At 42.9% G+C, this 12049-nt stretch overlaps 1 protein-coding gene across 1 annotated transcript in view; it reads left to right on the forward strand.

Annotated features, from left to right (window-relative positions):
* Positions 1-559: 559 nt before the first annotated feature.
* LOC308318752 (zinc finger and BTB domain-containing protein 7B-like) overlaps positions 560-12049 on the forward strand; it is a gene marked incomplete at its 3' end in the record, with an annotated part of 12009 nt that continues 519 nt past the window's right edge. Inside the window, exons 1-5 of the mRNA XM_080768378.1 lie at positions 560-677; positions 786-924; positions 5691-5913; positions 10669-10808; positions 11571-11722. Coding sequence (XP_080624504.1) covers positions 5697-5913; positions 10669-10808; positions 11571-11722 — 509 coding nt within the window. The 5' untranslated portion in view covers positions 560-677; positions 786-924; positions 5691-5696. The remainder of the gene's footprint in view (positions 678-785; positions 925-5690; positions 5914-10668; positions 10809-11570; positions 11723-12049) is intronic.

Raw genomic sequence — 12049 nt, forward strand, 5'->3', positions numbered from 1 at the left:
GTGTGTGTGTGTGTGTGTGTGTGTGTGTGTGTGTGTGTGTGTGTGTGTGTGTGTGTGTGTGTGTGTGTGTGTGTGTGAGAGCAGCCGGGGTCAGGGTTTTTTAGGCTGCGGTGGGATCCATCCATGTGCATGCCGCCCCCCATTTGAAGATATAATACCAGGGAATCCCATGAGAGAATATTTTTTACGGCTCTAGCAGAGATTCTCAACCTGTTTAATTTCAAGGACTCTCAGTTTGACATGCATTAGTGTACAAACCCCCATTTAATGGCATTTCTATCTCTGGGACCCCCAATTTATATTGTAACATCAATGTTAATTTAACTCAGAGTTACAATTACAGACCCATAAGGGTCCATAAGTCCATTTGGTTCCAAACTATCATTTAGCTTGGGACCCCCTGGAACTCCCTCTCAAGGACACCTAGTGGTCCCCGGACCCCAGTTTGGGAACCACCTTCTCTAGACAGAGACCCGCCCTTGGTAACGCCCCGCCTGACCCTGATTGGTCAGAGCTCGTTGTTGTGAATGTGGACAAACAGTCAAAGATGGCGGCGCCCTGTGACGCCGCGCTGCAGCGCTGCTTTCCAAAAACACGATTTGAGAGTGTAAAATGAAACCAAATGGACCCTTATTACGGGACAGAGAATCATGACTGAATCTCGTACTGTTCCAAAGGTGAACGCAGCTTAGCACGCGCGACAGATGACGCTCCAGAATGCAGGCAGCCTTGTAACTTAATTTGTAACTAATATCTCTCACACTCACTCACTCACTCACACACAGGCTCAGGTGGGAAGGAAGGGGGATGCAGGTGACACTCACTGCACAGTCTGCACTCACCAGGTAGAGAGAGCCTGACTGACTGTGACTAGTGACTACCGACGGGAGAGAGAGACACACACACCGCCTGATATAACACAAGGTTTTTATTCATGTTTGTTTATTTATAGTTTATTATATCGCCTCTCAATCCCCCCCATATCTCTGTCTGTCTCTCTGTCTGTCTCTCTGTCTGTCTCTCTGTCTCTCTCTCTCTCTCTCTCTCATATACATTTCTCCAGGACAACCGAAACCAGGGCGCTTATTATTATTTCCCCCATTCAGTCAAGACATGTTACTTTAACAAAATAGTTTATTATCCACACGCACACTGCATGATATTAGTGTTCTGTAGTTTAAATTGCCTTTAACGTTTACAACTAGTTTCTACTTTACCAGGACGTTGGCTTTAATAACAGCTGGCAAGTTTTGCTTATCTTTTCCAAAGTCGTGATGGGTGGGGGGAGCATAATAGGGAGGCGTGTGTGTGTTCTGTGATGGGTTCATTGGGCTGACTAGCTGAACAAGGCTGGTTCAAACTTTGAACTTCAAAGTCAAACTACACACAATGGCAGGTGTGGGGAACAAAGCAACTGGCATGCTGTGTGGTTAGGGGTGTGTCTAAACTGGATCAGGTTAGTTGTGTGTTACCCTAGATAGCACTTCTGTAGACTTAGATAGCATTTGAAACAGACTTATAGCATGTTATGTAGACAGCACTAGAATTGCATTGTATATAGTCATAGCACGCCATAGTACATATGTATAGCATAGTAGTATATATGTATAGTTCATACGTATAAGTTTCATTATATAGATATTCCACTGTTACTTTCTTAGCTTACGCATGTTTCATGACGAATGTTTTTATGTGATGTATTCCCATGCTTTTGTTCTTGCTTAATGTAAGTCGCTCTGGATTAAGAGCGTCTGCTAAATGCCTAAATTGTAAATTGTAAATTGTGTGACTGTGTGTGTGTGTGTGTGTGTGTGTGTGTGTGTGTGTGTGTGTGTGTGTGTTTCTCCGCTGGGCCTCTGGGCGCAACGTGAAAACTATCATTGGATGGGCGGGGGGCACTTATTTGTGTAAAATCTGGTCTGCTGAGGTGTGTGTATACGTACAAATGTGATGATCAGCACAAATGTGATGAGGTCAGCACATTTGTGGCAATGGCCGTTTTTAGCCCAAGGACTAGAAGTGTTTTTTTAATGTAAAACTAGTGCTTGGAATGGATTCAGAATCATGAAAACGGCCCTTAGTTTGACATGTCGCGTGCTACTAAAAGTATGATGGAATTTGGGAAATGTTGCTTTTATAGGTTGTCTTATGGTGTGGTATACACAAATGGCCAACACTTTTATAGCGATGTTCCCGGCAGAGCAGGCCTCTTATGCTGTGGACCTTAATGACCAAATTAATAGAAAAGAAATCACACCCATGTGTCAGAGTGGTGCAACTCTCCTCTCTCTCTCTCTCTCTCTCTCATAATAGGCACGTTCCCTGGTCTAACAGAGCTGTCAGAGAGAGACAGTTCTCAGATCAACATGGACTTCATTCCTAGAAACTACGAGGATTTCGGACTAGAAGGCTTTCTTACCTTGTAGTTGTTACGTCCCCACCAAAGAGGTCCAGGTGTTATTTTGTGCAAAAGTGCATTATTGGCTATTTATTTCCCCTACCATAAGCCCTAAATTGGGTGTTGGGTTTTTGTGCTAATTCGCTTATTTCCATCAAACTAAGTAGTACAGTGTGCCGCTTGGGATACTATTTACATTATGAAGAGGGGATATATACAAAAACTAATTTTGAGCGATGGGAATAAGCAACAACAACCCAATGCCCCATTCAATTCAATGCAATTCAATTAATTGAGGGCTTATGGTAGGGGAAATAGCCAATAATGCGCTTTTGCACAAAATAACACCTGGACCTCTTTGGTGGGGACGTAACAACTACAAATAAAGGTAAGAGAGCCTTCTAGTATGAAATTCTCCTTTTAAATCAGTTAGTTGGACACACCTGCCCCCTGCTGGCGAAAGCATTAAACTCATGTTCAAATGACATTATCTAATTTAACATTTGTGGAGTTGGTCACCTGACCAAAAGCGGTTAACAAAACTGGTCGACATGTTCTGTTGCCCCAACACGGGCAGAAACAAGGCCTTTTAACCAGGCTACTTACACACACTACAACTCGCTTACAATTCGCAAACCTGGCAACACTGTTCCGTGTTCTCATAGGCCCTCCAGGCCCGCCCCCACAGCTACTTTTCACTCTCACAATCGGCCATCTTGCTTTTTACTTCGATGCGCGAGTGGACATTTAATGCAAATACATTAATTATAGCTCCAGCAAGCAAACACAAACACCTCAACTCCATCTCATTGTGAATAACAATTCCGAGGGGAAAAATAATTTTTGGAACGCCACTTTCACCCAGTATGAAGCTAAATGTGGAAGCCGTGTGTGTCACACCAACACTGGTGACCCAGAGAATCCTGTGCCGATTCTCAGGCATCTGGCCTGAGGCACTGCCTGCGAGTTGGCTCTGCGTGCGCTTTTTCCAACTCTCACTGATTTATCCAGCTCACACGTCAATCACAGTCAGCAGCTCTCAGCCTGCACACACACGCACGTCTGTCTTGCGCACACGCGCACACACACACACATACACACACACACACACACACACACACAGAGACACAGAATAGGCATGCAGGCTAAGGCGAGTGGCAATTTAATGCAAATAAATTATTTATAGGTCCAGCAAGCAAATCATGATGGTCTGTAGGTCACAATCACATTCCGATTTGAGGGGTTGTGTTTTGTATGACATTTTGGCCAGTAGTTTTATATCTATCTCAGCTTTTGCCTGATAGCACACATGCTAACAGTGCTGACCACAACGTTAGCAGCATTTGATGACAGCTTGCCATAGCAACGTACAGTGTGCGCAGACCTAACGTGAGCTTCTGGGACAGAAACTTGCGTTTTCATGACAGCAGCAGCTGCTGCACCCTGTGATAGATACTGTGCTAAAGATGCTAAAGCAACACAAAACAACATCCACACGCAAAACAAACCAGGGACCAGGGTTGCCACATATCGTGGATGTGAGAGTGAAACAAGCAACCAGGTCTATAAAAATGTTAATAGGCCAGTTCAAAGTAGGTAAATCAGAAATGGTCCGGAAATTAGTCTTAAAATAATCAATTATAGTGTTGACTGTCACACTTTGTTGTCTAATGTTGTTTCAGAGCAGTGGAACTCAAACATTTCCATGTCAAGGACTACCAATAGATAAACAAGTCCAAAGTAGCTTATAATGATCAGACTTGGCAACACTGTCTCTAGGTTGAACGTTCGACTTTACAAGCTCACACATATGAAATATGTTTTTTTGAATCTTCAAACTGAGACATATTTGATGATAATACTGTTAGCACAGTCATCATACTCCAAGAGCATACAAATGGAACCAAATGGACCCTGATTTTCCCAGAGAGCAAATGGTATCAAATGGGGGTCTGTGGCCTAATGCATTTCAAACTGGGGCTTCTTGCTATTATATTCTCTGCATATCTTATCAACTTGGGGTGAATATTTCACCACAATACTTTACTGAATATTTCACAAGAATATAACGTACGGTCAAATGTAATCACAATATAGGCTACAGATGTACATATTTATGACACAGTAAAATGTCGAAAATTAGTGCTATCCCCCCCCCCCCCACACACACACACACACGACAGGCAAGGCTGTTGTTTGCATCGTTAGCAGGCAGCAGCTACCTTGCCACTGCTCTCTGTGACTGTAGTTGTTTCACCATGTTTGCGTATTTATGAGAAATAAAAAACACTTTCTGTTATTGCAACGACACTGGGATGAGCCCGGCGAAGCCGGGCGAAATTCTAGTTCTCCACAATTGGGGCCTGCTGCGCCCACATAGAATAACTTCTAGTGGCCAAGCGATGGTTCTTGGTCATGCTGTGTTCCTAAATCTGCATGTGGTTTTCAACCCTTTTCATGTCGATCCATTGTTTATTCTGCATTTGAGCCACGGACCACCATTGGATGAGTTTTAGTCTCTCATCAAATGGTGGTCAAAACTTAGAATATGTTATTTATTATCGTTGGATAAGATTTTGTCCACAATTCCATGCTGTATTGATGTATTACCATTAGGAGAGATAACAGGCAAACGTTGATCAAAATACAAAAAATCTACATTGTCTAATTGTGTAGAGTAAGACTTATAAATAAATTATATAATGCAGAATCGATGTTTGACAATTAACTCTTGAGAGCGTAAAACTCAAGAGTTAACCCATTTTGACCTGAGATCAGATTCTAAAAATGTCTTCTAAATCCTGACAGTTAAAAAAAATCACACACGTGTGAACTGAGTGGTGCAATTCCCCCCCCCCCCCCCCCTCTCTCTCTCTCTCTCTCTCTCTCTCTCTCTCTCTCATATATTAGAGACACAGCACTACCCCTCTCTCTGTTTCTGGCGCCCCCTACTGGTATAAATAAGTAACATACTCGTGCTCATAGACACACACAGGTACACAGGTACACAGGTACACGGACATTGCTGGTTGTAGGAGTGGTTGCACCACTCAAAAATAGCAGACCTACAAGCTCTATGAGCTTGTAGATCTGCTATTTTTCAATAGCTAAAGCATGACATAATGCTAACACCAAAAGGGGTTCCCCCCGCCCAAAATGGGTTAAAGATCTATAAGGGTCCATTTGGTTTCCGACTCTCCATCATTTAGCTGGGGACCTCCTGGAACCACCCTCCCTCAAGGACCACTAGTTGAAAACCCACTGTCCTAAATGAAGCATGTGTCCTGTCCAGGTGGTGATGTCATCCGGCGAGGACGGTCTCATCGGGATCCCCTTCCCGGAGCACAGCAGCGAGCTCCTGTCTCGCCTCAACGACCAGCGCAGGGCGGGGCTGCTGTGCGACCTGACGCTGACGTCGCGGGGCGCGCGCTACCCCACGCACCGCTCCGTCATGGCCGCCGTCAGCCTGTACTTCCGCCGGCTGTTCGGCGTGGACGAGGAGGGCGGCCTCGGAGGTATGGTGTTTTTTTCCTTTGACTAAAACTATGACGCTAAAACTGTTTGTCCGTTACCTTTTCTTTTCACATGGGAAAATAAAACTGAATTTTCTTTCAACAAATAAAAACTAGACTAAAGTGTCAGGGAGGGACTAGTGGAGAAGACATCCAGTAGAACTAAAAGACAAGTACTTTTATGTTTTGTTGCATGCATGCTGAAAATAGGCGATCTGCAATCGACCGGCTCTTTTCAGCAGTGTAAAATCAGCCATTATGACGACATCAAAGCAAATTACATTTGAGTAAAAACAAGTTGGTGAAATTAGTTTTTGTGCACAGTTCCCGAATCCCTTCGTTTTCTTGGAAGAACAACACGATGGGAAATCGAATTTCACCCACTTTTTTTACTTCTAAAAACGGATTCTGATTTAAGTCAACTAAATCAACTGTATAGATTAAAATCGTGTGACATTTAGTCGATTAAAACTAGACCAACACTAAAGCATTTCAGACGACTAAAATATGACTAAAGGGCCTTTCAAACGGGAAGCAAGGGACGCAGGCGTTGTTGACTGGATCAACGACAGGTCTCCTCAAGAGGGGCGCAACAATGCAAGCGTAAAAAAAAAATCACACCCGTGTGAACTGAGTGGTGCAGCTCCCCCCCACAGGCTAATACTGGTGCTCATGACCACATGGGTACATAGGTGTACACGGACAATGCTGGTTGTAGTTGTAGGAGTGGTTGCACCACTCAAAAACCAGACCTGTCATAGTCACTCAAACCAAACCACCGTTGACATATACAGTACAAAAAAACTCTGTTCTTGTTCTGATGGCAGGAAGGAAGGGGTTAACTAAGGACGAGTGGAAACATGATTTCACAAATCAGCTCATACCATACAGTATCTATCTGCGAACATTTTTACAAAAATATATGTTCATAATAAACAACTACTACAAGTCAAACCAACAGCTTTAAGAATAAGGTGTTACATTTAACTTACAGTTTCTGGGTATAATCTTGACAACACGACTATTTCAAATCCACATAAACATTGTTACTTACAGTAGTAGGACTTCCCACTTCCTCTTCCCTCTCTCTCTCTCTCTCTCTCTCTCTCTCTCTCTCTCTCTCTCTCTTTTCTCTTATAACTTTCACTATCCAGTAAACTAAGCTTGAATTCCCATGAAATAGAAAGTATGAAAATTACTTTGTGTGTGTGTGTGTGTGTGTGTGTGTGTGTGTCACCTGGACGGCAGTGGCTCAGCGGTAGAGGTTCAAGGTTCAAGTTTATTTAGGGTGTGTTCGGAAATGCGTACCGGGAATGTGGTCAGTTTGTTTAGTGTGGTGGGCGGTGACGTCACAGAGTGCGTTCAGTGTGCCTTATTTACGAACGACAGCTGTGGTCGTTCGTAAATAATTCACACCGGACAACCCCAGCTTCAGGGTAGGGCACTCGCCACACCTGGTGCACAGCGCACTGGATTTTCTAACGACAACGCACCGGATTTTAGATCAAACAATGAAACAACAAATACAACAAACAGTACACATCGCAGATACCAAAAGTACAGTAAAGTGCACATTAACCATTAAAGTACAAGCGTTAAAGTGCTATGCAATAAGTGCACGTTGGCCATAGGAAGTGCATGTGCATACGCACGAGACCAATAAAGTGCTCATCATAAGATTCAGCAGCATTCAGTGTGCAAAAAGAGACGGGTGTGAGTGGCCGCTAGAGCAGCCAGATGTGAACCCTGGGGATCCCAGGTTCGATCCCTGTGGGCTCCCCCGATCGAAGTGTCCTTGAGCAAGACTCTCAACCCTTAATTTAACCCCATGTGCAGGGTTGGTGCCTTGCATGGTTTCCCCTGTCGTGCGTGTGTGTGTGTGTGTGCGCGTTGGTTTATCTAAACTTTTGGATGTGCTACGTTTGGTATACTGTATTTGGGTTTAGCACTCCAATGAGAACCATTGCTGATGCACACTCACTCCAATGAGAACCATTGCTGATGCACACTCACTCCAATGAGAACCATTGCTGATGCACAACCTCTTTTTCTCATTGCATTGTTTTTGAACACTTGGTGGCTTCAGATTGACATCAATGGGTGTGTAATCAGAGGGTCACACACAGGTGCACTGATCAGATGGATGGACCAATCAGGTTAGATGCAGGCAGGCAGGCAGCTAGCTATAGCTAGCTCAGATATTCTAAAAGTTTTAATAATTCTGCTAAATAACTGAACTCTCCTGGTATCCCTGCTGCTTTGGCAAGTCATTTTTTCCTTCAACAGAATAACACATGCTAGTTTACTATGCAGATTACTCAATAATATCGTGTTTTTGTTTCATTAATGTAGTTTTTTTTCCGTTTCTCGACCACACATGTACAGAAAGGTACTTAGATATCAGGTTGTTATAGGTAAACACTAGGTTCCTTGTTTAGCTGCTATCCTGTAGTTTATTTGAGGCACTATACTATATTCTATTTACCACTACTATGTTACTATTTACTATGTTTATTGACTACAGTTCATGTTCACTTATTCTGATTTATCACTTCCAATTAGCAGACAATAGCATGGTATATTTAACCATATTATGGTTAAATTGTAATTTAATTGGACATTTTTCTTAAAACATGAAATAGTTTCCATAATAACCAACAACATAATACTGACTGATGGAAGTGACTTTCTATTCAGTAAAAATGCATAAAGCTCAGATGATCTAATGTTATTTACTATTAATAGAAGACAATCAGTAATGTTCTCTTTTCTATTTCTGGGTTCAAATCCTTCTACATAATGTTGAGTGTGTAGACATGTGAGCCAGTAGATGGTGCTACAGGCCACACTGAGGAAATAGACAATATGCAATGTTTTATTATGACTTCCCATAATCACTGGTGGAAGGTAACTAAGTACATGTCATTTACTTCAACTACTGTACTTAACCCTCTTACTGGATAATATTAATAACATCTTATTGTGCATTGGGCCAAGATTTCGCGACTTTTTGAATAACAATAGAAATATGTGCGATATGACCACAATGTCACAAAATGTCTCATTTTCAAGCTGCAAGTCTGTACTTTACAATGAAAAAATAATTATGATTCTAGCATTTTCCATTGTTTACTAATAAGCATTTTAATACACCTTGGTTTCACTGTTCACTGAAACACTGAAACTTTTTCATTGTAAAGTACAGACTTGCAGCTTTAAAATGAGACATTTCATGACATTGTGGTCATATCTCAAATTTTTTGATTGCCATTCAAAAAGTCGCCAAAGCTGGCTAATGCTGGCCAATGCCCCATTTCTTAATTCGTCATTTTAAAGATCTGCGGTCTAAATAATATGGTTCGCCAAGACTTGGCAAGTGTAGTGAAATACCCTTAATTGCCACCAGATGGCGGGAACGCACCATTATGCTGAAAATGGCTAAAAAGTCTAATCTGGAAAATCACTTCAGGTTCAAAAGGAAGTAAACGACCTGTGCCAGTTTGACCCTCAGCATATAGCTTGGCTCCTCGGATTGCTAAGCTAACAATAGCTTTTTCATAACTTGATCATAACTCACCCAAATCGAGCCCAGAAGATCCCAAAATATCAGATTTTTTGCCGCGATTCACATAGAGACGGCGCGCGTGCACGATAGTGCGGATTTCGGCCGTTTTTTGGTAGATTACATAAAAAATAAAAGTCTAAAAATCGTTATAAAAAGACGTACTGACAGGGCAGTACGTCTACCACGCGGATAACGTTATTGGCCACGTGGGATTTGTTGATTTACCACGCGGATAACGTGATTGGCCATGGGAGGGTTAAGTATCTTTCTGATTAATTGAAAATTGAGGACCCAGAGCAGTTCATGTATTGACTTGTTTTTGTTTGAAAGCTTGTACCCATTCTACATACTGTGAGATACAAACATAAATTAAAAATCACACCTGTGTGAACCGAGTGGTGCAACTCCTCTCTCTCTCTCTCTCTCTCTCTCTCTGCTCCGTTAGATTAACTTTATTATGGATCGCGCATGCGCGCTGCCGTTCACCTCCCATTATACAGGCAGACTAAAAGCTGAATAACTCCTAATCTACGGAGCTCTCCATGGTTTGGTCAATTAGCGCGATTTTTGGAGGTCTTTGCTGATAATCCGGTGGTCTAGATGGAAACATTGGTGCTTTCTAGAGCAAGGATGGCTATATTTTAGCTCGCTAGCATTGACGCTATTTATGTAGCAACAACATCTGTTGATGTGCTGCATGCGCAGCCTCACAGACCGTGGCAGTCAGAAGTTGATTTGCGTCCAGCAGGTGGCAGCAATGTCACATACTTCTCTCGTTCCAATTTCACGCACACCACTCGTGCTCATTGACCTACATCACAAACAAACAAACAAACAGGTACACGGACATTGCTGGATGTAGGAGTGGTTGCACCACTCAAAAAGCTAAAGAGTATCCAGGTCTGGTGAGTCGCGGGCGTGTGCACGAAACGAGCATGCGCGCAAACAAATTCACGGGACCGCGCTCACGTAAAAATACGCTTGCGTTGTCGCACCGCGACTGCTCCCCAGTGCTCCGCGCAAAAACGCAGGTCTCGTTGATAATGAACTACAGCCGCGTTATATCGCTTCACGTTTGAAAGGCCCTTAAAGCTAACTTTTAAGTTTTATTCTAAATGACCACTATAGTGACTGCATTCTCTGTGTGCCAGCTGGACTGTAACTAAAACTAACTTTAAGTTTTATTCAACCAGGGGGAGGGGACTCTGCGTTCTCGGTGTGCCAGCTGGACTGCGTGTCTCCGGACGCTCTGGACGCTCTGCTGGACTTCGCCTACACGGCCACGCTGACCATCCGCGCGTCCAACATGAGAGACGTGCTGCGAGCCGCGCAGGTTGGAATGCTTTGGAATTTTTACATCATAGTTTACGTTTTTGTTTGTTTAAATTCGTTTTTAATGTGGGTTTGCTAGTTTATTTATTAGTTTTTGTGTTAGTTTTGTTTTTTTCAATATTTACCAATGACAATGAAAGGACACAATAGGTCAAATGTCTTGATAGGTCAGATGATGCATGATGATGTATGGTCACACGGGTGTGGTTTCTGGGTGTTTTTTGGACTCCCCTATGTGTTTTCTATCCCCACAAATACGCAATTTTGAACATTCAGGGTTTCGTATCATATAGGGGCTTTTACAGAAATTGCTCTCAGGAACAGCTCAACTGATTTGGTGACTGGTCATGTGCGTGATGTCATCAGTATCACCCTACTTTGTATAATTCCTCCTTCAGTCTTCAGTTCCACTTTGTTTACAATGTCCGCCATTGTTGATTGTCCAAGCTCGCATGGAATGGAAACAAACAAGCCTGATTTTTATCTAGCATCAGTATTATAATAACTCAAATATTAAATATCAGTGCCCCCACCACCTCAGGACATTGTGGTACTGCAGCTAAAACTGCTTCAAAGTCCAGAAAGAAATGACAAGGACCGGTTATAATCAGAGTGGTGATTGAGGGCTCAAACCATTAGAAATACGTTTGAGGGACATGGACAATATGATATTAAATATTTAAAAAAAAACTGTTTTAAAATGCATGGTTTTCGTTATTTCGTTAAGTTTCCGTTAACTATAACATCTTTGCGCGCCGCCCAGCTGCTGGGGATCCAGTGTGTGGAGAACGCCTGCCGGGACATCCTGGGAGAGGAGGAGGAGCCAAGGGGAGGAGACGAGGGGGAGCCAAGGGGAGGAGACGAGGAGGAGCGAAGGGGAGGAGAAGAGGAGAAGAAGGAAGGGGGAAGAAGGAGGTAGGCCTGTCATGCCACACTTATTACATCATCCTCTAATCGCAATTATATTTGCATAATCCTCAATCGTGTCCATGTCGAAAAAAGCTTCAAACATTTTTCTAAAATGGCAGAAATGGCTGATCTTTTTCTTTAAAAAAATATATATATATATCCCACGATTTTGTAACCCATTTTTCACCCCTGTGTCAATTATCTAATGTGATCCTGGGCTCTACACACCCTCCGCCAACCTGGGGAGAGCAACGGACTTGAACTCATGCTTCCTTCATGCCTGAGTGTCCAAGTTGCTCCTTTACACCTGACAGGGGGGAGTTTCCCTGGTTG

Source organism: Protomyctophum bolini, assembly GCF_963924005.1.
Source record: "Protomyctophum bolini genome assembly, chromosome: 7".
Lineage (NCBI taxonomy): Eukaryota > Metazoa > Chordata > Actinopteri > Myctophiformes > Myctophidae > Protomyctophum > Protomyctophum bolini.